This window comes from Sinocyclocheilus rhinocerous, unplaced genomic scaffold (genome assembly GCF_001515625.1).
Source record: "Sinocyclocheilus rhinocerous isolate Xijiao unplaced genomic scaffold, SAMN03320098_v1.1 scaffold1312, whole genome shotgun sequence".
Classification (NCBI taxonomy): domain Eukaryota; kingdom Metazoa; phylum Chordata; class Actinopteri; order Cypriniformes; family Cyprinidae; genus Sinocyclocheilus; species Sinocyclocheilus rhinocerous.
Window position 1 is genome coordinate 701,196 of NW_015639805.1, and position 27,284 is coordinate 728,479.

Sequence of the window (27,284 nt, forward strand, 5' to 3'; positions counted from 1 at the left end):
GCTTGAGGTATTCGGCCAATCACAACGCACTGGATAGCTGACCAATCACAGCACACCTTGCTTTTCAGACCGATGAGCTTTGTAAAAATCGACGCGTTTCAGAAAGGCGGGGCATAGAGGAGAAACAATGATGTACAGTTTGTGGAAAATAATGTTTTTTTTTAACCTTAAGCCGCATAAACACACTTCATTACACCAAATACACAAAATAATGTTCTTTTTAGCAACATCATATGACCCCTTTAACAAAAACAGTAACATCTGTAAAAGCTGAAACAACCTGTAGTGTAAAATCTATGGGTAAAATTTAAATGTAACCGTTTGAGTTAGGACTCTACTTTTATTAAAATTAACCAAATACAGTATCACACAATTAGATAATGATAAACAGGTAAAACCATGTATAGCATTTAGTATTAATACATATGCACAAATGCTGTAGCTTATTTAACTATTACTCCTTAATACATGTTTACATTAATAATATAATAAAATTTCATATATAAATCCCACATTTCTGCCACAATACCAAGAGGCAGTTAGTGTTACTGCTGTAAATCCATGGAAAAAGCTTTCTAATGGGATTGTTCATGGCACAGGGAAAAATATATTGTGATATTAATCGTTATCGTTTTATTGCCCAGCCCGAAGTTTGGCCAAAAATTACAATTCTGTCATCACTTACTTGTACTTGTCTTTCCAAACCCTATTTTCTTTCTTTCTTTCTTTCCCTGTTTCTAGGTTGCACTTTTTGAAAGTAGCCTGCACTACTCTCCTGAAGCTGTACAATAGCTTTATAAGAGGAACTGACTCTAAAAGACTCTCGCTGAAGAGCTCCCCTATATACTTAATTTTTAAATGCAATTATTATTTACTCTTGAATTTGCAATGGGGTCATTAAGTTTCCACAAAAATATTAAGCAGCACAACTGTTTTCAACATTGATTTTAGTAAGAAATGTTTCTTAAGCACCAAATCAGCATATTAGAATGATTTCTGAAGGATCATGTGGCACTGTAGACTGGAGTAATGATGCTGAAAATTCAGCTTTGATCACAGAAAATGACATTTTAAAATATACTGGAAAACATTATTTCAAATTGTGCTAATATTTCCCAATATTACTGCATTTTCATTCAACGTGCAATCCAAAACATTCATTCTTGATGCGATCAGTGACTAGACATATGAAAACCCGTGATATTAAATGCAAATCATCATTATACCCGGTACATCATTTCTTGAGACATCTTGTAAAGGTGCCCAAGAGATTTGAAGGGACAATTTTCAGTGAATTACGACTTTGAATTTGTTTGTTTCATAAGCAAAGCTATTGTATTGTCACTTTAATTAAGCATTTTGTCCTTTTTGATAAATTGAGGCTTCTGTAAACAACTTATTTTAGTAGAAACAGTCATAATAAGAGTTCTGAATGACATGATGGTGAGTTAAAAGAAGATTCTGTTATTGTAAATGAACTAAAGATCCTCTCATTAGTTAGTGTGTCTTTAGAAACGTGTTAAAGACCTTTTGAACCTGTTTGATGGTCCGTGCGTCCACTGCTCATTCATTTCACTCGCTCATTTTTATCTGTGTTCTCTCTTCGGCATGAATCCATTTAGGCTGGTCAAAGAGGAGCGATGAATACAGCATCAGATGAAAGCGGCTGCTGTGTTTGTATGGATGTGCATCTCTCTGAATTGTTAAGAGATTTTAACCTGAGCTGTAGACTGGTTTATCTCTCGGGCATTTCAGTCTGACTTGGACACGAATAATGGACCAGAGGAGGAGATAAACAAGTGACACTCTGATGCTAGAGATTATAAACACAGCAGAGGAGAGGAGAGGAAGTGCCATAAAGTGCTGGAGTCAGATGAGAGAGACTAAATATCGAGACTGTCACAAAGAACAGCTATAAAAGAGAACAAAAGTGACACACTGGACAGGTGAAACGACAGAAAAGGACAGGATGAGGAACGAGGCAGAGAGATAAAACAGCTGATGTTGTTCCAGAGCCCTGCCCAGCTTTCAATGAGCGCAAGTGCTCCATCAGTGAGGGTTTCCATGGCTACGCAGGCTTTCCCCCGACCCCATCCTAGCAGATTCACAAGATTAGTCCCGAGAGAGCTTCAGTATCAGCTCTGCAGGCACTGCCACGTAGTGCATTGTGTCTCAGTCCACGACGTATTTGTGTTCCATCTGACTGTCTTTGGGTGTTTTAGTTTGATTACATATTTGCATTACATTTAGTCATTTAGCAGGTGCTTTTATCCAAAGCAACTTACAAATGAGGACAATAAGCAATCAAAACCAACAAAAGAGCAATAATATGTAAGTGCTCTGACAAGTCTCGGTTAGTCTAACGCACAGTACATGTAGCAAGGATTTTTTATAATAAATAAAAAGAAAACTTGTAGAATAGAATAGAAAGTGCAAGTGTTAGAGGGTTAAGTGTTTTTTAAATAAAAATATTTTAAAAAATATTTTAAAAAGTCAAAAGAATAGAGAATGCTAGTGTTAGAGGGTCATTTTTTACAATAAATAAAAAGAAAACAAGTAGATAGAATAGAAAAAGAGTAGAGAATGCTAGTGTTAGAGGGTCATTTTTTACAATAAATAAAAAGAAAACAAGTAGATAGAATAGAAAAAGAGTAGAGAATGCTAGTGTCAGGGGCTTTTTAAAAAGAAAACAAGCAGTTCGAATAGAAATAGAATAGAGAGTGCAAGTGTTAGAGGGTCAAGTTGTTTGTAAATAATAAAGAAAACAAATAGATCAAATAGAATTAGAATAGAGAGTCAAATTGACATGTTTTCAATTATGTATTAAAGTGTTTTCTAGATTTTTAGAATTCTAGATGTGTAGAGTTCGACTGGTCAGTTGCAGTATTCTCCATTCAAGTGTATTTGTATAATTACAGCTTAACTGTATAATTGACACTTCATGTACAATTTTCATGCATAGCTCTTCACATAATGAAATAATTGATGCTTAGATGAATATTTATTTTCTGTTAGTTTATGTGTTCAAAAGTAGACAAATACAAGAGTTATAATGTACAATCAGCCGGTCTTTATCACAAAATAAACCAGTTTAGGGTCCTACAGGAACCCTCCATTTCACATCTGGGTCTCAGGGATTGTTTTGCAGTAATGGCCAGCTGACTGTACATTATCCCCTACTAATAATACAGTATGCTTGAATATGTACACTATCCGTTTAGTTAATAAGTTTAGTTAAGTTTATAAAAGCAGTCTCATATGCTCACAAAGCTGAATTTTTTTACTCAAAAATACTGTAGTATTTTGAAATATATTTTGCAATATAAAACGATATGTTTTATTTTAATATTTGTTATGTAATTTATTCCTGTGATGGCAAAGATGCAAAGATTTCCTCAGCCATTGCTTCAATCTTCAGTGTCCCATGATTTTTTTAGAAATCATATGTTGATTTAGTGCTCAAGAAATATTTTTTATTATTATCAATGGAAAAAAAGGTTGTACTGCTTAATATTTCTGTGCCGATCATGATGCATTTTTTGGGGGGGATTTCTCAGAATTCTTTGATGAATAGAAAGTTCAAAAGAACAGCATTTATTTGAAATAGGAACCTTTTTGTAACATTATAAATGTTTTCACTGTCACTTTTGATCCATTTAGTACGTCCTTGGCTGAGTATAAGTATTAATCTACAGGAACCCTCCATTTCACATCTAGGTCTCAGGGATTGTTTTGCAGTAATGGCCAGCTGACTGTACATTATCCCCTACTAATAATACAGTATGCTTGAATATGTACACTATCTGTTTAGTTAAAAAGTTTAGTTAATAAGTTTATAAAAGCAGTCTCATATGCTCACAAAGCTGAATTTTTTTACTCAAAAATACTGTAATATTTTGAAATATATTTTGCAATATAAAACGATATGTTTTATTTTAATATTTGTTATGTAATTTATTCCTGTGATGGCAAAGATGCAAAGATTTCCTCAGCCATTGCTTCAATCTTCAGTGTCCCATGATTTTTTTAGAAATCATATGTTGATTTAGTGCTCAAGAAATATTTTTTATTATTATCAATGGAAAAAAAGGTTGTACTGCTTAATATTTCTGTGCAGATCATGATGCATTTTTTGGGGGGGGATTTCTCAGAATTCTTTGATGAATAGAAAGTTCAAAAGAACAGCATTTATTTGAAATAGGAACCTTTTTGTAACATTATAAATGTTTTCACTGTCACTTTTGATCCATTTAGTACGTCCTTGGCTGAGTATAAGTATTAATTCCTTAAAAGAAATCTTACTGACCTCAAACATTTTTAACAGTGTAATTTCTGGATGAGTACATGAAAGTGTTTATTTTCACATTTTCACAGCACTGTTTTCACTATTTTGCAATCATGTCACTATTTTTGTTTCTCTGATACACAAAAAGCCTTTCATGGACTGGCGTAACATTCTCTTTCTTCTTTATGGAAAATGGTCCATTTATGTCCTATTGTCCATTTTGTCTGTGTGTAAATGTATGTGTGTGTAGCTGCTGTTGAAGCCTGTGTGCTTCATGGGTTAAAGCGGAGAGCTGCTGGTTTCCTACGAAGCAACAAGATAGCTGCGCTCTTCACCAAAGTGGGCAAAAGCTTCCCTCCAGCTGAAGAGCTGTGCAGAAAAGCCCAGGAGCTGGAACTGGTCTTTGAGAGCAAGTGAGAACAGACTTTGTGATCTCCTCCAATACAACATACAACTCAGACTTGTTTAAAAATACAATAAAGCAATAGAACAAACCTGCAATGTGTTTGCTTTCTGCAGCTCATAAATACCACCAACATACAGTATGTCCACAGGCAAAATGCCAGTAAATACTATTCCTGGAAAGAGTAATATGCTCAGTGGTACCACCCAGTGGACAAACGTTCATTTAAACGCATAAGTATCTACATGGGAATTGATTTTGACAGTTGAAAAATGTTTTATTGACCTTTGTTCTTCACTTCAGACGAAGTCAGTCTCTCTCGTACAGCGAAAGCACCCGTAAGATGCCCAAAGTCCCAAACTTCTCACCTCAGGCCGTCAGACATGTGTGGATCCACACCGCACTCATTGAGAAAGTGCTAGACAAGATCGTGCTGTACCTGGTGGAAAACAGCAGGTGAGAGAGGTGGGATAGAGATATGAAGAGAAAGCAAGCTTGACCAGTTTCTTTTAGGTACAATCAAACTTGCCAGCTTGCATTATGTTAAATTAAAGTGACTTTTAATGTTGTTTCAGTAAGTTTTATGAGAAGGAGGCTATCCTAATGGACCCTGTGGACGGGCCTATCCTCGCCTCTTTGTTAGGTAGGCATGCTTTTTAATCATCATTCTCATTCTTAATGCAATCTGGGGACATGCACTGTTTTAAAACCTAGTGAAGTCAGTGATCAGCTAATTATTTCACATGCTTAGTGGAAAAATAAAGCTGGTGGACAAGAGAAATATTTTATACTGAAAAGCATAGTATTAGTAAAGAAATATATTACTATATGTGACTCTGGACCACAAAACCAGTCTTAAGTCGCTGGGGTATATTTGTAGCAATAGCCAAAAAAACATTGTATGGGTCAAAATGATCGATTTTTCTTTTATGCCAATAATCCTTAGGATATTAAGTAAAGATCATGTTCCATGAAGATATTTTGTAAATTTCCTACCGTAAATATATCAAAACTTAATTTTTGATTAGTAATATGCATTGCTAAGAACTTCATTTGGACAAATTTAAAGGCGATTTTCTCAGTATTTTGATTTTTTTTGCACCCTCAGATTCCAAATAGTTGTATCTCGGCCAAATATTAGTCCTATCCTAACAAACCATACATCATTGGAAAGCTTATTTATTCAGCTTTCAGATGATGTATAAATCTCAATTTTAAAAAATTGACCCTTATGACTGGTTTTGTGGTCCAAGGTCACATATTATTTGTAAATGATCCACTAGTTAAGCTTATTATTTTACCCAATATTTGTGTTCTACATATTTTTATGCTTATTTGAGTTTCAGGCCATTAGCTTAGCAACATCATAACATCAAATTCTATTGAAATCAGTTGTGAGTCTTCCATGCAGAGCACTAATTATGTGGAATCATTCACTAATGAAGGGATGCTGCAGCTGCCTATTTAGGGAGGCAGCTCACTAGGTTTTGGACGGAGCTATTTTGTGTCATATTGTGTCTTTTGTATTCCTGGCATTGTGCAGATAATGTGTGTTCAACTTTATTTCTTCTTTAGTGGGCCCCTGTGCATTGGAGTACACTAAAATGAAGACGGCAGATCATTTCTGGACGGATCCTTCAGCTGACGAGTTGGTGCAAAGGCATCGTATTCACAGTGGCCATTGCCGACAAGACTCTCCTACAAAGAGACCTGCCCTCTGTGTGAGTGACCTGTGATTGTATAAACGGGTTTAACACAGTTTTTGTGAGTTGAAATACTTTATCTTATCCCAGTTGAATGTGCAACTGTAAGTAAATGTGCAGTTCTGTTTAGTGCTGATATTGCAGAAATTTCATCACAATTATGTGCAGGGTGATATATTGATCTTAGCATTCTGGGTTATGGCACTTTACACAATATTTAAGATGTTACGTTCTTAAAAAAAGGTCAAGAGTAAGAGCTAATTTTATAGATACACTGATATTCTCAGTCTTAGCAAAATTAGCAAAATTGAAAGCTCTTGTGCATTTGAACGAGATGGAAGTGCCATTTCAAACTGTAAGGTTCAGGCCATTTGAAATTCACTTGATGTATTCAACCGTGCCTCAAGGAAATGTCAGGGGTCAAAAGCAGTTTATAGTCAGTCAATTGCATGTCACATTGAAGTCATAATACATAGTGACATAGCCAATAAAGCTTATTTTTAAGCAAGCTTTCAACATCTTGTGTAAGCTGGTTATCAGGTTTGGATGTTTTCTTACACAACAGACTGCGTAACATAGATATGGCAAAGGCAAAATAAATGACATTTCAATATTTCAGAGCAAGACCTTTTAGTTTGTGTATTTGCTTTGGTTCGGTGAGGTTCTAGCCTTTGAAATCAGTGCAGTTCACTTCATCACAGGCTTCTGAAGAGGGTTGTGGTCCATAAGAGTCATGCTGTGGTCTGTGTGTTTGAGTGTAGTCCATGTTTCTGAGGAGAGTATGAACCTCCACTCAAGAGATATGTTTCACATCATTACCCAGCTCCATTTCCAAACGCAGCCATCAGATTCCTGACTGATCACCCTCTCTGGCCATCGCCAACACCCACACAACAGCAGGACACACAGCGCTTGTTTTTCGTCTCTGATAGATCTGACTGCACTGCACTCCAGGCTTGTTTTCTGATGTATAAAAATCTGCTAGTGAGCTGTAAAAGCCCAGTTTTTGGTGCCGAGAGCCTTTTTGATATATGAAAGAGGAGACGCAAGTATACATCTAGTGACTCACCAGCGGCCACAAATTTATCCACCTTGGACAGATAGATGCAGTGGCGTATTGTTAGGAAAACAAGATGAATAGCTCCTATAACACTTTGTTTGCTAGGGTTTATCACTTTAATTGTGTATGTTGTCTGGTTGCATTAGTTGCTGATGTAATGTTTTGGCAGAAACATATTAGGTTAGCGATTGCCCTCAGTTCTTAATAATGTGTGCATGTGTGTGTTCAGATTCAGAAAAGACACTCCAGTAGTAGTATGGATGAAAGGCCATCTCCCTCCCCCTCTGCCAGAGACTATGTGGAGTCTCTTCATCAGAATTCCAGAGCGACCCTCCTGTTCGGCAAGAACAACGTACTGGTGCAGCCGGTGAATAATGCATTAAACAGCTGTCAATTTTGACAGATCTTTAGGGGGTTATAACTGACTGAATATTTATTTAAAGATCAAATTATTGTTTGCTTTATTGTAATTACATAGAAAATATATAATAAAAGTGCAAAAAGCTACTAGCTGAAAACATGGTATGAGCAGCATTTATTATTGACTATAGATTTGTAGTTGCTTCATAACGTGGGCTTCTGTTGTGGTGCTTTCAGAGGGATGATATGGAAGCAATCCCAGGGTACCTCTCTCTACACCAGACGGCTGACTGCATGACTCTGAAATGGACGCCAAATCAGCTAATGAACGGCTCCATGGGAGATCTCGACTATGAGAAGAGGTGGGACTCAGAATAAACAGAATAAAGTGGAAATAGCATTGGTTTGTTCTTTTAATAAAATGTAATGTATGATTGATCTCTTTGAATCGGAGTATCACAGGATATGATAAGATGTAATATATTACAGGATTTCTCGTTCCACCATAATACAGGGATGCAAACTCGACACATTTCAGTGAAGCGTTCCATTCTTAATCTTCCTAAGTAATGAGAACCATTTCTAAATCTGTTGTCAACAAAAGAGTTGACAACATAAAAATCTTTAAACCTGCAGATTTCCACCGAAACAAAAGCTCTATGGTTTAAGGTTTAACATTTGAAAGCAAAGTAATGCATTTATTGATTTGTTCAAAGTTTATAATATAATATTGTATAATGTTGTTTTATGTATATATTTTTAACTGTATAGAGTGACATTTTTCCCTTTATCCTAATGCTAATATTGACTGTAAATTATGGAAGCCCATTTCCGCCACTGAATAAAAAATAAAAAAAAGGTCATTGCGACTTTTTATCTCACAATTCAGACTTTTTTTTCACAGAATTGTGAGATATAAACTCACAATTGCGAGTTATAAAGTCAGAATTGTGAGATATAAAGTCAGAATTGCAAGATAAAAACTTGCAATTCTGACTTTTTTTTCTCAGAATTGCATGATATAAACTCGCAATTGCGAGTTTGTATCATGCAGTTATGAGAAAAAAAGTCAGAATTGTGAGATAAAAAGTCACAATTACCCTTTTTATTTTTTATTCAGTGGCGGAACCGGGCTTCCATAGTATATGCATATTGTAAAGCTGATATAAAAAATATTCTTCTTTTTACTTTATTTTTATTTTTTTTACCCCTGATGAGTGATTTCTAACTTCATGCAGAAATTGAAACAAAACAAGATATTTTCTTTCTTAAATTAAAAACTTTTTGAATCACTGGAATGTAAGTATTTATATTATTTTATGTTGGTTTGTATTATTCATAGTTATGTTGGTCACAAGCCACTCAAAGTCTCACCTGTTTTCCTGCAGTGTTTACTGGGACTACGCCATGACAATCCGCCTGGAGGAGATTGTGTACTTGCACTGTCATCAGCAGGGTAGGTGACATTGTGCCAGGTTGAAAATCTAACTGGCACCCAAATGACACGCATCCTGCAGTTTCTTTCTTGTCCATAATTCTGACAGATCAGTTTGAATAATTCACATATAATCCCTATTTTGAGATGCACTATTGAGAATATCCAGACTGGAACAAGGCTATTACTTAAAACACAGTATTGCATTAAACAACCAAATTCAGTCAAGAGCAGTGAGTGATTTTCTCTCTTTTGTTGTTTGATTAACGTTAATGACAGACAGCAGTAGGTTTATTAGGCGGCTGTTTCTTATAGATGGAATGCACAGATCTAATATACTGACAGGCACCCGTTTTCTTTCCCAATTGTTTATGTTCACTTAAGACATAACTGACTGTCTTTATTTAAATATTCACCAGTATGCACAGAACGTGCCTGGTGAACAGTCTCTTTTGTAGGGTTTACTAACTCTTTTTAAAATAAAGCATGTCCCACAGTAGACTGCATTTTACGACACACACATTACATGATTGGACTGATTTGGACGTTAAGTTTTGGAGAGGCAAAAGCGCACCGCGTTAAAGGAATGGAACATCATGTGGCACAAATAGAAACTGAAACTAAAATTAGATTCTTCACATTACTGCTGCTAGCTCACGTTGAGTTGTTTTTTAAACACGTCACCATGCGTGAAAGACACATGATAGAGACGCGTGATATAATCTAATAGGCAGTCATTGCTGTAGTTTTAACATTATTACTAGGACATGAAAGATCACAATCTCTACGATTCGCTTCAAAAAGTAGATCATACAGTAGATGTCTTCAAGATCGATCACGATATAAAATTGTCAGATTGCCCACCCCTAACATATAATATGACCGTAATGTGATAGCACAAAATTCTCCAACATTCATAGACCCTACAGTGTTTCTGAAGGCTAAAAGTTAATCAGTATCTAGTCCCTTTTGGTGAAGTAAATCCACTTGGGTGTACTCAAATATTCAGCCAATATCCTCAATTGTACTTGCCCTTTTCATATTCATCCAAGCACAAGATCAGTGGACCGATGAGAGAGGGCAGAATTTATCAGAACATAATTGCTTCTGGAGAGAGATGAGAATTTAAAGTGAGGCTTTAATCAGATTATAAAGCAATGTAATTCTGCTAATAATGCCAATGAATGATTCCTTACTGTACAGGCTGTGTCATGGCTTCAATATTAAGAATATCATGATGATTCAGATTTTAGATACAGCTAAGAGGAAATGTTTTGCATGCTACAGAAGAGTTCACTATGTACAAAACATTCAAGTATTTAACCTAGTAATATGTGATAGCGAGAGACCGTGTCCTTTAAATATCAATGAACATTATTTCATATTAATTCCATTGTGTATGTATTTTTGTCTGCAGTGGACTGTGGGGGAACAGTGGTTCTGGTTAGTCAGGATGGGATTCAAAGGCCACCGCTTCGTTTTCCCCGTGGTGGTCACCTCCTACAGTTCCTCTCCTGTCTGGAAAATGGTCTGCTGCCTCACGGCCAGTTAGACCCGCCGCTTTGGTCCCAGAGAGGAAAGGTAAGAAAGTGATCTGTACAAAATGTAATGTTACTGTACACCTTCACAGTGTTGGGGGTAACGCATTACAAGTAACGCAAGTTACGTAAACTTTTAAAAGTAACTTTCCCCAACACTGCACCTTCCTCCAATATACACACTTACTCTAATTTCAGAATATGTAAAGTGTGTACCGACTGACAATTGTTTGTTCTTCCATTAGGATTATAACTTTTCAGCATTTGTGGAACAGTAAAATTTTAAGATGCTGAGTGAAAAACATTGCCATTATTTGACCAAGTATTTTTATTAGTATCCTCTGTTTTAGTCTAAGACAACTCTGTTTGATATGACCCTTAAATCACAGTGTTTTTAACTTTTTTAAATATTTCTACAATTACTTCATACATTACACTCAGTACAGTACAGGGGGCAGTAAGAGTTGAAAGAAATCAGTACTTTTATTCAGCAAGGATGCCTTAAATTGATCAAAAGTAACAGTAAAGACATTTGTTACAAAACATTTCTTTTTCAATTAAATATTTATTTATTCATCAAAGAATCCATAACGTTTCACGGTTTCCACTTAAATATTAAGTTGCACAACAAGTGTTTTCAACATTCATAACAATAAGAAATGTTTCTTGAGCACCAAATCAGCATGCTAGAATGATTTCTGAAGGATCATGTGACACTGGAGTAATGTCTGCCGAAAATTCAGCTTTGCCATCACAGGAATAAATAACATTTTAAAACCAATGAAAACATTCTAATTATATTTTACAATATTACTTGTTTTACTGTATTTTTAATCAAACAAATGTAGCCTTGGTTGAGTATAAGAGACTTCTTTAAAAACAAACGCCCTGCTTCACTGTTTGAGCTACAGATTCAAGACGCTACGCTGATTTTTACCGTATTATTTAGATCAATTACGATCTCTCACTGTGCTCTTATTTGTATGTCTTGATTGATTAATCTGTCAATTGCAATTCATTTTGTGTGTTACAAATAAATTCTAAATGGAAAAAATAATTTGTTCTAGATCATCTGCAGTCATGTATATCGAACTGATGCTTCACTTTTCTTTTTCCAGGGTAAGGTATTTCCTAAGCTAAAGAAGAGATGTCCACAGGGATCCTCAGACTCTGTCTCAGACAAAGAAGAGGAAGAAGCAACAGATTTTGTCTTCCGTATTGTTTTCCCAAACAGTCAGTCAGAATTTGGTAAGATACTGAATCATGGTATCAAACAAGCTCTTGAGCCAGTAAATGTTTCCCGATTATGGTACGGTTATTTTAATATCAGCTTTTAGAAGTGGATAATAGGAAAAAGGGCCTCTTGTATCCATCTAGGTATTGTTTGTCATTTTGGTTTTTATCCATTCATATGTCATCTGTCATAAACATTCCTTTGGTTTTACAGAGATGTTTTGACTCATTACAGTGACTTTTACCCAGTCCTCCCGTCTTTCACTGGGTACTGTCCTCCTGGCCCGATCTCTCTCCCTGAACTCGAGAGGGCTGTGGCCTCCTAAACGGCAGACGCTGGTGATGCCAAAGCGCCACTGCAGCTCCCCGGGAGAGTCCCCATCCTCCCCTGAGCTCAGCTGTAATTCTCCCTGTCACCGCTCATTTATGTGTTCATGTATCAGTCTGACGCGCCAACTTCTTGCTGGTTTATGCTTGCTTTTATGGCCTCTACGTCTGCAAGCAATCACTTAGTTGCCAGTGTGAGTTTTCTGTTTTGTTCAGGAGTCCTCCTCCAGTGAAATTTAGTGACCCTTGGTTAATTGTGGGCTAATGGTTGAGTGTTTTCCCGGGAGACTTGAAATTTATGTTTACTATATAATGACCATATGTGTTTGTAACAGTAATAGTGGCTTTTAAATCTGACCTGGAATGTGATCCTGTTAATTTTGAGTGTCATGGCAGCCATTATTACTTCATTAAATCCATGCAGACTGATATTATTGCAATATTTTCTTTTTCTTTTTTTAAAGCTGGGTGTAATAGTGGGTTCTTGTTGCTCTGCTTTTGGCTACATAAGTTCCTTTTTGTATCCAGATGTTCAATGCATAATCAGATTTCTCTGTGTGTGTTTTCTGTTAGTGGCACCAGAATTGATAGATCAGGGAGCAAACATGTGGCACCCAACACCAAGGAAATCATCTTGCTCTTCCTGCTCACAGAGTAGTTTCTCTGATGGAGCACCGCCCAATGGATGCAATCATGAAAGGTACAATGACAGAATGAAAAATGGTATAGTCCATTTTGATTCATTTAATTAGAATTGAAAAGAAACCTGCAGATAAACAAGAATAAGCGTCTGAGGTACACAGTAGAATTTACATTTAATTTGGGTAGAAATGTAAACTTTATAACAACAACTACTACTACTGCAATGACTATTATTGTTATTATTATTATTGTTGTTGTTGTTGCTGTTGTTGTTGTTGTTGTTGTTGTTTGTTTGTTTTTACATTTAAATTCACCCAAAAATCACAATTGGGTATTACTTCATACTCAAGTAACACCTTGTTGTTTATATGTAAAACCTATTATGAAATAATAGATATAAATCTAAATGAAATAACTGTTAAATATATATTTAAGGGGAAAAAAATATTATCTTCTTTTCAGGGCCCCTCTGAAGTTGCTGTGTGACAACATGAAGAACCAAATCATCTCTCGGGCTTTCTATGGATGTTTGTATCCATTACTCATAAATTTATAGTCTCACAACACCATCTTTTTCCATCAAAGGTGACCTTCACATTCTCAAATGTCTCTCTTATTCAATCAATCACACACATATTTTGCCCTCTCAGGGCTGGCGTACTGCCGTCACCTGTCCACGGTACGCACTCACCTGTCTGGCCTTGTCAATCACACTATTGTGGAACCAGATGTGCCCAGTGACTCCTATGGAGGCCTCACGACAGAAGTGTGGCAGAAGTTTCTTCAAGACTGCAGCGTAAGCATGCACACACACACACAAACCTGCCTGGAGTCCGTTTAAATGAGCGTCTTCGCCAGACACTCATTAATATTCATTTGTCCCTAATCACAGTTCTCTCAGTTCTATCACATAAACAATATGTTTGGATGACTAATGCTGAGAGCCTGAGTGCCAGAGTGGCGGCACTAAAGGGTGCAAATCAATGTAAAATCTATACAGAAGTACCCTTATGGCTATGATCGTTAGTGTGCTTATACTGGCTGACTAATTTATGCTCTAAACAGGCAAACCAATGTGTGTGTATATATATATATATTGGTTTGACTGATAAACATTGTAAAATAGTAGGAAAATATAAATGTAAATGAATTCAAATACCATTTGTACCATTTTGTGCTTGGAAGTCAGTTTACCCATTTTGGAGTCGGTGTGTACCTGCTCTTTTGCAGACCTATGAGGAGAAGGAGTTACTGCGACTAGTTTATTTCGGTGGAGTTGAGCCTTCTTTGCGAAAGGAGGTCTGGCCTTTCCTGCTGGGTCATTACCAATTTGGGATGTCTGAGGCTGAGAGAAAAGAGGTTAGTGTATTTTCTGGTTAAAACCATCCTCCCAAACAGTTTTAAGGTGCAGTCATGTTTACATTGCTAGGCGAAATTCTACTGGAAAAATCCCTATGCAGATTTCGCAGTGTTTTTCATGCAACAACTTTAAACTGCAAAAAATAATGTGACCATGACTTCAGTCTTTATTCTCTTTAAGATTTCCAGTGATTGCCCTGGAATAGGCAAATATGTCATCCAGTCAGTTGATTTCCTTACCTCTGATAAATGCAACAAGCATTTAGTTTTTTTTAGTCAACTTCTTTCCAAAGCAAGATTAATTGGATTTCAGATGGTTTGTGAATCAAAGCAATTGTTACATTGTTACTGAGTGGATTTCATTGTAAGATGTTGCCGTCTCTTATACTCTGAACTCTGCAGGTGGATGAGCAGATGCGAGCGTGCTACGAGCAGACAATGGGCGAATGGCTGGGGTGTGAGGCCATTGTTAGGCAGAGAGAAAAAGAACAGCATGCTGTGGCGTTAGCCAAGTGTTCGTCTGGGGCGAGTATAGACAGCACCACACAGAGAATAATGCACCGTGACTCCACCGTCAGTTATGAGGTGAGTGTCTCAGAGTGACCTTCTAAGACCAAAATGCATTGTTGGCAGGCACTGAAGACTTCCAGTCCAGACTGAAAGGTTTGCTTTTGATTTTATGTAGTATTTACTTAGGGATGTGTTGTGTTTGTCATTCAGTCCTCGCAGAGCTGTAGTTCAGGCAGGGAAAGAGATTCCAGGCTGCAGAGCGACTCCAGCAGCAGTACTCAAGTAAGATTCAGACTGATGTTGTGGCCATTACATGAATATTTGTGCAAGTTGACATTTCCTTAAAACATGTGATTACAAATGGTGCCCCCCTTGACCAATGTTCATAACTCTTTCCTGGTAGTTCTTCACTTCCCAAAACCCCTTCCCCTGGAGTAGCTTTCTTTTGTTTGGTTTGTTTTTCCAGGTGTTTGAGTCCATTGAAGAGGTCGACCAGATCGAGTCTGAGCCCAAGAGTGAAGATGCCAAACAGGTTTCCAAAATCTCAAGTGGAACACCGCAAAATGGCACAAGTTCTCCAGACTCCGGTCTACCCTCTTCCAGAAACTTCTCCATTACTTCAGGTCAGTCGGACTCCTTGAGCACAGAGGACAGTGGGATACATGACCCAAGCCTTAAAGCTCAACTACAGCTTGCAGTATCAAAGGAGAGGTTTGCGAGTTCATCTGGTGAGGAAGGAAAGGTGACTGAGGAAGGTGAGACCAAATCGATTGAGAAACTAGGTGTGAGAGAATATAGTAGAATTGAGGTTAACAAAGTGTTGTCTTTGGGTGCAGTTGTGGCAATATCAGAGAGAAGCAAGAAGGCCACAGAGAGCCTTTCCGATAAAAGGTCAGAGGTCGAGACTGAGGGGTTGAAAATGGCTCGCAGCCACATGACCAAAATGGAAGTGGGCGACTCTCCAGAGAGGACTTTGACATCAGAAAATGAAGCACTGACAGAGCGCACTGAGTCAGAAATTCTCAAAGTGACAGAGGTCGAGGAATCGACTCCTCCAGAGCAGAATCGGGTAAGTGTGGACACTGAAAGGTCCCACATGGGAATGAAAGATATCAGAGCAATCCAAGAGGAACCTTTGGTAACAAAAGATCATAAGGTATCAGATGCACTTGAGCAGAAGGTTGTAGCTGACATGCTGGTGTCTGTTTCAAAGGACGATGATACAGAGAAAGAAACCAATGAAATAAGCAAAGATAAAGACTACAAGATATGCGTGGATGACGCCAACGATGTTAGTGGCACACAAAGAGCTTTAAAACCAAGTGATAAGAAAGAGAACAAGACCAGTGATTTACCCAGTGGAGCTGGAACAACAGTAAAGAGGAAAGCAACATCAGTTCTCCCAAAAACCATTGGTACAGAGCTAAGAGAAGGGAAGGATGATTCAAAGAGAAGCACACATAAAGAAATGCAGAGGAACGCTCCAGTAATTGAGGAGACGGTGGTCCCATTGGTGCATGAAGCTTTTAGCACAAGAGAGATGGGTGAAGCCCAAGATGCAACTGAGTCAGACGAGTCTCCCTCTGCAATTGAAATGGAAGAGATTCCTACAGCTAAAGTGTCCATGGCTTGGGAAAGGAAGAGTTCACCCAAAAGCAAGGCTAGTGAGCAGGCAGCTGTACCTGTATTGGAGCTCAGGCTGGAGGAAGCTCATGGAAAGCCCAGCTCTGAAGGAATGGACTCTGAGGAGCCAGAGATGGAGAGTATTTGCCCACAGCTGGATTCACTTGCTGTAAACGCTGAGAAGAATGAAGCTACCTCTCCAGTTGCCTCTATAGGCACCACTTATTCTGTAAGCATGTGTTTCAGAGAGGTATTTTTATATAATAACATAGTTAACTATATTATCTCTATAAATATGTTCACCTTTGTAATTGCAGCAAGAGCTTTTGGACCTGTACACTCTAAATCTGCATCGCATTGATAAAGACGTTCAGCGCTGTGACCGAAATTACTGGTATTTTACTCCTGCTAACTTGGAAAAATTGCGCAACATCATGTGCAGGTAATAAAATCATTCCTTTTTGACCTTCACTATATGTGCTCTGCTTTCAGTTTTGTTTTTGATCAACAATACAGTAAAACAGTAATATTGTTAGATATTATTACAATTTAACTTTATTTTAATATATTTTATATTAAAGGGGTCCTATTTTGCTTTTTCACTTTTTAAATTTTAGTCAGTGTGTAGTGTGTATGTTTGGGCATAAAAAAGATCTAGAAAGTTACAAATCTCAAAGTCCACTCCAAAGGGAGATATTTCGTTTTTTAAAAATCCCTTTTCAAGAACTACAACGAACGGCTTGTTTGGACTACAGCGTTGGTTTCCGGGCTTTGTGATATCACAAAGCGGCTCATTAGAATATCATTAAAAAAGAATTCCCGCCTACAGAAATTCGAATGGTTGGGGGGTGGTGAGGGGCGAGGTTGAGGTTAGAATGCTTGGTTGAGTGAGTGCATCAGACGAGACGATGAAGAAGAAGTGCTGCTGCAGAGTTAGTGCAGCAGAGAAAACGAAGAAGAAGAGCTGCTGTGTTGTAGCCTCAAATTTTCGGCATGTCTAGAACAATTCTTACAAGTACTGCTGGTTTGGTACTCAAGAAATATTTTTTTTTATTATCGATGGTAAAAACACTTGCGCTGCCTAATATGTTTGTGGAAATCTTTTTTTCAGGATTATTTTATGAAAAAAAAAATTTCAGAAGAAATGAAATAGAAATAAAATGTTTTAAATAGAATTTATAAAAGTCTTTACTGTTGTTTTTGTTTAATTTAAAGCATTCTTGCTGAATAAAACTAATGTTTTTTTGTTTGTTTGTTTGTTTTTTTCTTCAAAATATCTTACTGACCCCAAACTAGTGAATGGTAGTGTATATGTTGGCTGATATGGAATATTTAATTCCACATGCTAATTTACTGCATTTTACATTTTAGATTACCTGTGCCATCATCTAGTGCTCACTTCAAATTAACCTTTACTAACATTAATAATTTAATGAATGATCAAATGTAATCCTTAGCAAATGTAAAAATTAGTATCCATTTTTGTACTATATAATATAATGTTGTGATTACCTAAAATTGTTTTAAAAAACAACAACAACTCATTTTAATTTTTAATGAAGACAAAATAGGATAGAATATAAACACTGGCCATTTATGAAAAGAATAGTAGTTTTAATACCAGTGCATCCCTATTTCTAAGTAATCAGATGTATGATTTTTGCATGGCAGATGGTAAAACATGCATTAAACTACATTAAGTCATATCTTGAGGCCAGACTATTATAGACTTTGAAGTGAGCTCTTTGACTGCAACTGCATGTCAAAGAACATTAAACTCCTCAGAACACCTGGTGTTGTGATGTAGCTCAAATATCCCTGACCAACGCATATAATGACGTGTCCATTTCTGCAGTTATGTCTGGCAGCACCTGGAAATAGGATATGTCCAGGGCATGTGTGACCTGCTCGCTCCCTTGCTAGTTATTCTAGATGATGGTGAGTCTGTCTTTGTGTAAACTGCTGTTCTTCATCTGTTTCTGAGTTCATGCCACTGTTTAAAAATGAAATAACAAGTACTCTTAGCTTTTCTCATCTGTTTTTATTGAATCTTTCAGAGGCCATGGCTTTCAGTTGTTTCACTGAACTAATGAAAAGGATGAATCAAAATTTTCCTCATGGAGGTGCGATGGACACACACTTTGCCAATATGAGATCTCTCATCCAGGTCAAACGTCTGCTCTAGACATTTTTCTTTAATGTTTGTTCGAAACCGGCCTTTAAATGTAAGATGTGGATCTTTTCACTCTTCACTGTGTGTAATTAGATTCTAGACGCAGAGCTGTTTGAGCTAATGCATCAGAACGGAGACTACACACACTTCTACTTCTGCTATCGCTGGTTTCTTCTTGACTTTAAAAGAGGTAATAATATCTTTCAAATTAAACGTATAATGAGAAAAAATGTGACTCTGGAGCACAAAAGCAGTCTTAAGTCGCTGGGGTATATTTGTAGCAATAGCCAAAAATACATTGTATGGGTCAAAATGATAGATTTTTCTTTTATGCCAAAAATCATTAGGATATTAAGTAAAGATCATGTTCCATGAAGATATTTAGTAAATTTCCTACTGTAAATATATCAAAACTTAATTTTTGATCAGTAATATGCATTGCTAAGAACTTCATTCGGACAGCTTTAAAGGCAATTTTCTCAGTATTTAGATTTTTTTTTGCACCCTCAGATTCCAGATTTTCAAATAGTTGTATCTCGGCCAAATATTGTCCTATCCTAACAAACCATACATCAATGGAAAGCTTATTTATTCAGCTTTCGGATGATGTACAAGTCTCAATTTTGAAAAATTGACACTTAAGACTGGTTTTGTGGTCCAGGGTCACAAATATGGTTTAAACTGCCTTCGATGCTGCCTAGTATGCAATGCGTTTACAAGTGACACTTGAGAAGAAATGTCTTCTGTTAGTTCTCATCTGCAATGAAATGCAGCCATATTTTGCTTAGTGAATGTTCAATCTCCTAATTAGCAATTGCATTTCCTTTTGTCGGTTGTGACTTAGTAATTTAAAACCTATTATAATGATATTCGGCTAAGCACAAAGCTTTACTCACATTAATGGCCATGTGCTTTATGAGAGAAAATATTTAATTTCATTAAAGCCCTTTTATATTAAAAACTAGAAAATTAGCTTCTGTCCAGGGCCAAGCTTATAAACCAATTCAGAAATGACAGCTCCCCCTGCTGTCCATTGATTTTCTCCAGCTTTGACTCTCATATTTATTTAAATTTGAACAGTTGGCCTAATAAAAAAAAGTTACTATCGCCATCTTTGCCTAACATACATATTTCAATTCCTCAGAGTTGGTGTATGATGATGTGTTTGCTGTTTGGGAGGTCATCTGGGCTGCTAAGTGTGTCTCCTCCAGCCATTTTGGGCTCTTCATTGCTCTTGCATTGGTGGAAATATACAGAGACATCATTCTAGAAAACAATATGGACTTCACAGACATCATCAAGTTTTTCAATGGTAATTATATATTCATTATACACCCTGGTATGGTAACATAAATCTCAATGTCATAAACCTCTATTAAAAAAAATCATATAAAGACATCAGCATCAAGAATATAAGGTAGCAATATAACCTGCTCTTCACGAGCATTTCACATCTAAAGAAAAGAGGATTGTGTAACCAAAATCCAGCACCATAGTCAGCAGAGTACAAACGCAATTCAAATTAACAACCTGTTGCATCTCATGTTTATGGAGAACTGGTAGTGCCATTTAAAACTCAAATGAAGGAAACTAAACTGACAAACAAATAGACATTTAAATTCATTTAAAAATATTTTATTCATGTTCAAATGTAGTTAAATGCAACAGTAAATAATAAATTGATCAGTCATTTCAAATGTAACATTTACATTGCATTCTTAGAATTCTTAGTTTTCTTTATTTTCACTTAGATTTAAAATGATGCATCAATTTGTTTGTTACATTTAACTATTTTTAAAACAATACAATTCATTAATTTTAAATGTATGTATTAATTTTACAATTCATGAAGTGATTTATTTACATTTTTTAGTTACATTTCAATTAAAATGTACATTTTAGTTACATTTAGTTACATAGATGTTGAATCGAGTGTGATATTTTTTAGCTGCTCTTGGATGTACCCACAATTCAAATGTGGAGAAATTGCTTTAGGGCTATTTGATTGTTTATTTTAGATTTAGTTCTTGCTAAATAGTCTGGTCATTTGAATAAATGCATCCTCATATCATCCTTTGTTTTTCAGAAATGGCTGAGCATCACAATATCAAGCAAATTCTGACTCTGGCTCGAGACCTGGTTTGCAAAGTGCAGACGCTTATAGAGAACAAGTAACTCTGAAACCTCTCGCCTCTGTTGTTTAAATCATGTTCACAGTGTAACCCATCAGCCCTTGCTACAAAACAACAGGGAACATTTGGCCAAAGCTTAATGAGCTTCAAGCATACGGTAACATTTCCAACGCCAAACTTCTTGATCTACCTGCAATCAGTCAGTGTGCCATTTAAGAGAGTCATCTGGCTCTTTAATCAGGTTTTACTGAACATCATAGTACATAACATTTCATAAGCAGATGCTGCTAATGAGTGGTCATTCACTGTTTGACATGGAATGTTATCCTGTGTCTAAAATGCAGTCAGGATTACCAGTCACTAGTGACTCGTGTGCTCTGTTCCAAAACCTAGTGAGCTGCCTTGCTGTCTACTGCCTACATAAACGGAAAATTTGGACATCAGAAGTGACTGATTTGTTTCCAATTTAATTCCAGTAGAATTTGGTGTTAGTATGTTTGTTAATATAATGACACTCATACTGGACATAGCACACACACACACACACATTCTGGGTAGAATAGTCCGTTTAAATCAGATTTAAACTTTTATTGATACTTGTCGGTGAAAACAAGTATTTTTAAACATTTTCTTCATTCATGTGATGCTGCCTTAGAATGTGACCAATAGAACATATCTTAGAAAGCAGCATTATGTTGCAGATGTGTGCCTATGATGCCTTCAAATGCTGCCTATGTAGGCAGCTCACTAGGTTTTTAAACAGAGCAATAGTTCAGGAGTTCAGGTCAGGTGCATTTTATTGCTAAGAGACGCTCACACTAGATTTCATGCTCCATTTGATTTCACATATATGGAGTGCACATATGTACACTGCTGTTCAATAGTTTGGGATCAGTCTGTTTTTTTTGTTTTGTTGTTTTTTTAACGTTTTTGGAATTCTAATGCACACCAAGGCAGCATTTATTTGATTAAAAAAATACAGTAATAACAGTACTGTAAAAACAATATAGAACAACTTTTCTATTTTCATTTATTTTAAAATGTAATTTATTCCTGTGATGGCAAAACTGAATTTTCAGCATCATTACTCCAGTCTTCAGTATGGCATGGTACTTTAGAAGTCCAGAAACATTATCAACAATTATGCTGCTTAATATGTTTGTGGAAAATACTGATGAACATAATTTATTTGAAATATAAATCTTTTGTAACATTATAAATGTCTTTACTGTCAATTTTGATGCATTCAATTATTCCTTTGTGAATAACAGTATTCCTTTAAAAAAAAAAAAAAAAAGCTTACCTTAAAGCTGCAGTCCGTAACTTTTTTTGTGTTCAAAATTTATACAATAAGCGAGTACACCATGAATCCATTTTCCAAACCATGTTTTTGGCTTGTCCTGAATCACTACGGTACACCTATAATAAGTGTTTACGCTAGAGCGCCAAAAGTTACGGACCGCAGCTTTTAAATTACTTTTGAACAGTAGTGTATTCATAGATTTTCCATCATGTACTGCATACAAATTTAAATTAAAAAGACGTTTGATTTGTAATGCCATGGGAAACTGTAGTAGATAATATATATTATATTTAAACATTTCATTTGATTTATTATTTATTAAAAAACAGAAGCCTGAGAGTATGATATATGTTGTTACAGATATTTGTTGTGACATCTGAAATAAATAGGGATGATTTTACTTGCTTAAAATCTAGTGTGACCGCCTTCTTAAAGCTTCTGTATGACCTGCACACTTTATTAGTATTCTGATGTGCCACTTTTAATATGATGTAGATTGTAGCAGTAGAGGGCGCTGTGCTTTCAGTCGACTGACCTTCTGCATGTGTTTCTGTAACCTGCTTATTTCCGAGTCAGTGTGTTTACTGTGAGTTGTTTCACTGAATCAGATCAGGTTATTGTATCACACAGTATATTATTAGACAATACCAAGGAATGTCTCTAGGTATTAGATTTAGAACAGAGAAAAAATTGTGCGTAAATTTCTTCTCTTTGTGTTACAGAACTGAATAATGATTTGGGTTTTTCGTGGGTTTATGTCATGTTTGAGTCAGTACTGTGTTTCAGTGCATTGGTGTCATGTTTTCAGTCAGCCTATGAATACCTGGAATTAGGATTTATTTTTTAGATTTGATGTTTGTGTCGGAGTGTGTGTGTGTGTGTGTGGACCGGGACAGCTCACAATCACTACCACAAGGCCTTGTCTGCTTGATGTATTCTTGCTGTTTGTGGACTGTACAGAAAAATACGTGCTATATTTATTATATAGAGAGAATCTATATTATTAACTTTGGTGTCGTTGCCTACGTGGTTTTCAGAATGGACACTAATATTCACACAAAGAAATGAAAATCATCAGTGCTCTTATTTATTTTTCATTATGAAATTGTTGTACAAAATGTACATTGCGTTTCTTCATCCACACTAACCACACTCCTCTGCTATAGATCTAATATTATGTACCTTATAACATGTTGTAATCACAATGAAGTATTGATCCTATGATCAAACCAGTACAGCTACGGGTCTGAAACCTTTGGTGTATCCACAATGAGGTGCAATCGGAAAGTGTATCGAATCCCAAGTATCATTTTTCATGTGTCTGATCTGTAACACAAGGCTAAAACTGACCATTTAAGCAAGAATAGTAAAGCAGATCAAAATCAACGTGTATTCCAAACTTCTGTGAACACATGAATTTGCATCTAATCTACATAATTTATGTGGTCCGAAATGAGCAGGTGTTAATAATTCTGCTGCATTGAATGTTGTTGATTTCTTCATGTGCAAAATATATTCTAAGAAGAGAAAAAAAAAAACTCATTTATAATTTGTATGTGTTGTTACGTATTTATTTAAATCTGAATGTATGCATTTTGTCTGTTTTTATGTGAATGTTCTTGCTACACTGATCAATTACTACAAAGTGTTAAATTCTAAATATATATTAAATGGTAAATGTACTTATTTAAAAAACAAAATAAAATGGAATCGTTCTTATTTTTCCAACAAATATAATCATCATATTCCTGCTTCTGTAGGCAATGATTAAGTATGTGTGTGTGTGAGTGAGTGAGTGTGTGTGTGTGTGCATATATAAAAAATATATTTTATTTATAATTATATATATATTTTTTGTTCATGCAAGAGTATATTATATACAAAATCTGAGTTTCATTCCTTATATGTTATTAGAATTTATAGTGTTTTATATAAAAATATGTAATTTTTAATATAATTTTTTTATTAACATATAGATGTATAATTAGGTTAATTGCAAATATAACATATACAGTATATAGTCATACATAAATAGTCAAACGGTTGATTTTTGCATTGTCTGTGCCTGCCTACTTCTCAAAAAGGCAGATTAAAAATCATTCGCCCGAACAGGGACTTGAACCCTGGACCCTCAGATTAAAAGTCTGATGCTCTACCGACTGAGCTATCCGGGCTCTTGGCAGATATTTCCCACAGTTCTCTTTGAGAAGATAAGGCATGACCGTTTGAGAGAAAAAAAAATCTACTTCCGGAAAAGTATATCTTTTTTCATCTTCATTTTTGGTAGGACGCCTGTAGTTATGTGTCCTTCGCAATAGAGAAATCCTTATAATCTTAACTCTGTTCATTCATCTCGGCGCGCACAGCAACGTGACAAACTTTGGAACGTCATTTCAACATGTTTTGTAAATGTGCAGCGCGAGCTTCAAGGGCGCTGCGGCCTGCGCATCCTCGGTGTGGAGTATTAACGCTGCCCGCTCTAAGCAATACTGTATCGGGCAGCGGAACGTTCTGGTCACGGTGGACATGCAAACGGGAATCAAGTAACTCCGCCTGGAATTCCAAGGTAAAGCTTTCTTAATTTGCAGACGGTTGGGTTTGTTTTGAATAAATGTGTAAGATGTAAATTAACCCATCAATAGGTGAGCAAATGTTTTATGTTGAACATATAATGCAATGCTAATATAAATATTTCGCACATTGTTCAACTCTTCAGGTTCCTCAGGCACCCACATGGGAGCCCATTGCAGAAAATCAACTTCCACCGGTAAGGCCTCTTTCTGCACAAGCATTTATGCAGCTTATGCTGTCCTCATGAAATACAGGAATGTGTAGTAATAGCTGTGGGGTTATTGATGTGTAACCATAGGCTGCCACTAGAGGGAGCGAGAGGAACACTGATGTGCCAGTGAGTTATGTACATGTAATGTTGTTTCAGAGTTTTCAGAAAAAGCACGTAAATACAGTTCGAATTCAGTCTTTATTTACAAGACACGACAGTAGGGGACAATGGGGCAAAATGTGCACCCCTGACAATTTTGTCACCAAATATTTCTCCTTGCCTAGTTGACAACCTAAGCAAAAAGTGGCATGACTGGAGCATGGTAACAGAAGCCCTCATAAAGATAAAGCTTTACTTTGACATTTTTCACAATGTTTCTTGAATCTCGCAGTAGATGGCAGCAGAAAAACATAGTTCAGAAACTGAGCAGCACTCTACTGTAGTGATTATGTGAAAAGTTTTGCCCTAAACAGCGATTATATTCATTAATAATATTTTGTACATATTTCGTTTTGTTACATACATTATATATAATTATATATAAACATTCACAAACACACATTTACAATATAATTTTGCTTTGTGTATATATATATACAGTATATACTATATATATAAATATATATATATATATATATAGTACTTTAGTATTTTATTTTGTTTTTAAGAGTACTTGGCAATCAATCTCATTCTGATATAAAAATGAAGAATTTACGTTTTCCTAAAAGACATAACAATATAACCATGTTTCATTTTATTTGCAGCCAACAAGAGTCTCACCAGATTTAGTGGACAAATTGGAGAGATTAGCCCTTGTTGACTTTGGCAGTAAAGAAGGGGTGGACTGTCTGGAGAAAGCCATTAGATTCGCTGATCAGCTTCATGTCATTAATACTGATGGTGTGGAGCCGACGGATTCAGTTCTAGAGGACAGGTACTTAAGAATCCTGCTGATGCTCACATCAACTCATATAAGTTATGTGACAGTGTGCTAGTTGTTCTGGGTACCACTTCCAGTCAGTTTAGGGGTATCCATTGAATTAAGGCCTTTTTTGATGGTGTTTTCATTTGTTGACTGTTAATATTGTTTAAAAATATACTTATATTTGCTATATTTTCTCATTGCAAAATGGTGGTAGCTCTTCCCAGACACTCAAAGTATGTTTGCTCATAGTGTCAACATGTCACCATTTGATAGGAGCTAAACTTTTCCCTTGAACTTCCTGTTGTGTACAGAGAGCTGTATTTGAGAGATGATATGGTAACAGAGGGTGAATGTGCGGAGGAGCTGCTCCAGCTGGCCAAACACACAGTAGAGGAGTACTTTGTTGCACCTCCAGGTAAAAAACCCCCCCAAACTATTACTAAAAAGACAAGATGTTCTATGAGAACTTAAGAACAAATGAATCTCCATTCTAACATTTAGTATTGAGGTTTGTATTATTTATTGATTTAACCAGAGAAAGCCTGAACTAGAATTGAACTGCTTGCCCATCAGATTAGAACAAAGGTGTCTTGGTTAAATTTGCTTTGTACATTTTTTTTATAATTAATTGAATATGTGTACTACTTATGAATAATCAATCTTTCTTTTTTAATGCAGGGAACATCCCACTGCCTAAGAGAGAAGAGAGATCTGCTATGCTTAAACACTCTGAATTTTGACTGAAATGTAACATTGGATCTGACTTGCGTTATAATAAATATGTATTTTTATCTTGTGTATATTGTCTTGTAATGTTCCAAACATATTTAAGGAAATGGGTGATGCCTTTCTATCACTCATGGTCCCTTTATAGTGATAGATGAAATAAATAAAGCAAACACAAAAATTCACTTAAAGAAACAAATCTAAGAAATAGCCAACAAGAAGGACATGTTACAGAAAGTATCAAGTAATCATAATAATTTCATTAACAAAACAAATGTGAATGAACAGAATAATCAAAGCATTTTTGTTTTGATCAAATGTTTAGTTAGTATGCTTTATTTGCCTTTACAAAATGTGAGCGTGGGAAATTCCTTCATTCCAATAATCCCTGTTGTTCATAAAAGGCAATCAGAATTCTGTATATATATGTACATAATAATTCTGATTGTCTTTTATACATATATATATATATATATACTGTATATATATTGATGAATGTTTCGGGGTTTGGTTCTGATGTAACTGAACAAGCATGCGTCCTTGATTAAACTTTGCTGAACAATAATCTGCTGATCAGTGCTAGTCCTTCATCCGCGATCAAGTGGAATGGAAACAGAAAGTGACGTTGTGAAGTTTTCAGAAGCGAAACATTACTGTGCGTGGGCGGGGCTTACGTTGAGGCTTTAAATGCACACCTCCATCCAGAGACACCTTATCTAAGCTGGAGTGATTTACCTGACTTCAAACTGATTATTCGGCAGAAGA

The 27,284-nt window shown here is 36.1% G+C and overlaps 2 protein-coding genes and 1 non-coding gene across 5 annotated transcripts in view; 2 read left to right on the forward strand and 1 right to left on the reverse strand.

Moving 5' to 3' along the window:
- The window catches only part of sgsm1a (small G protein signaling modulator 1a), a 38,693-nt gene extending 17,021 nt beyond the window's left edge, over nt 1-21,672 (forward strand). Inside the window, exons 4-27 of one of the 2 annotated variants that reach the window (XM_016568030.1) lie at nt 4,536-4,698; nt 4,992-5,144; nt 5,264-5,331; nt 6,264-6,409; nt 7,681-7,818; nt 8,049-8,173; nt 9,200-9,267; nt 10,664-10,827; nt 11,903-12,032; nt 12,918-13,044; nt 13,449-13,513; nt 13,637-13,782; nt 14,217-14,345; nt 14,748-14,930; nt 15,066-15,137; nt 15,322-15,610; nt 15,692-15,924; nt 16,069-16,707; nt 16,796-16,920; nt 18,334-18,416; nt 18,536-18,645; nt 18,745-18,841; nt 19,796-19,963; nt 20,738-21,672. In XM_016568030.1, coding sequence (XP_016423516.1) covers nt 4,536-4,698; nt 4,992-5,144; nt 5,264-5,331; nt 6,264-6,409; nt 7,681-7,818; nt 8,049-8,173; nt 9,200-9,267; nt 10,664-10,827; nt 11,903-12,032; nt 12,918-13,044; nt 13,449-13,513; nt 13,637-13,782; nt 14,217-14,345; nt 14,748-14,930; nt 15,066-15,137; nt 15,322-15,610; nt 15,692-15,924; nt 16,069-16,707; nt 16,796-16,920; nt 18,334-18,416; nt 18,536-18,645; nt 18,745-18,841; nt 19,796-19,963; nt 20,738-20,826 — 3,710 coding nt within the window. In that variant the 3' untranslated portion in view covers nt 20,827-21,672. Of the gene's footprint in view, nt 1-4,535; nt 4,699-4,991; nt 5,145-5,263; nt 5,332-6,263; nt 6,410-7,680; nt 7,819-8,048; nt 8,174-9,199; nt 9,268-10,663; nt 10,828-11,902; nt 12,033-12,917; nt 13,045-13,448; nt 13,514-13,636; nt 13,783-14,216; nt 14,346-14,747; nt 14,931-15,065; nt 15,138-15,321; nt 15,611-15,691; nt 16,708-16,795; nt 16,921-18,333; nt 18,417-18,535; nt 18,646-18,744; nt 18,842-19,795; nt 19,964-20,737 lie in introns of both variants that reach the window. The other variant, XM_016568029.1, reaches the window with a different exon arrangement.
- A 2,462-nt stretch (nt 21,673-24,134) lies between these two features.
- LOC107752156 (glutamyl-tRNA(Gln) amidotransferase subunit C, mitochondrial-like) lies at nt 24,135-26,556 on the forward strand. 2 transcript variants are annotated; one of them, XM_016568045.1, is made up of 6 exons: nt 24,363-24,396; nt 24,463-24,652; nt 24,803-24,853; nt 25,633-25,802; nt 26,105-26,208; nt 26,472-26,556. In XM_016568045.1, exons 2-6 carry the CDS (start codon nt 24,485-24,487, stop codon nt 26,531-26,533), a joined length of 555 nt encoding a protein of 184 aa, XP_016423531.1. In that variant the 5' UTR covers nt 24,363-24,396; nt 24,463-24,484; the 3' UTR covers nt 26,534-26,556. The 2 variants fall into 2 exon arrangements, with proteins under 2 accessions (XP_016423532.1, XP_016423531.1); XM_016568046.1 differs by having other exon boundaries at nt 24,135-24,652; nt 25,648-25,802.
- On the reverse strand, nt 24,188-24,260 carry trnak-uuu (transfer RNA lysine (anticodon UUU)). The gene has a single exon. It is a non-coding gene; the product is annotated as a tRNA-Lys (tRNA).
- Nucleotides 26,557-27,284: the final 728 nt, after the last annotated feature.

Bases quoted from the DNA above. Each gene is read 5' to 3' on its own strand.
- LOC107752156 (XM_016568045.1), top strand. From the start codon at position 24,485: ATGTTTTGTAAATGTGCAGCGCGAGCTTCAAGGGCGCTGCGGCCTGCG. The intron at 25,803-26,104 runs GTACTTAAGAAT...TGTTGTGTACAG, and splicing joins GATTCAGTTCTAGAGGACAG to AGAGCTGTATTTGAGAGATG. The intron at 26,209-26,471 runs GTAAAAAACCCC...TTTTTAATGCAG, and splicing joins GTACTTTGTTGCACCTCCAG to GGAACATCCCACTGCCTAAG.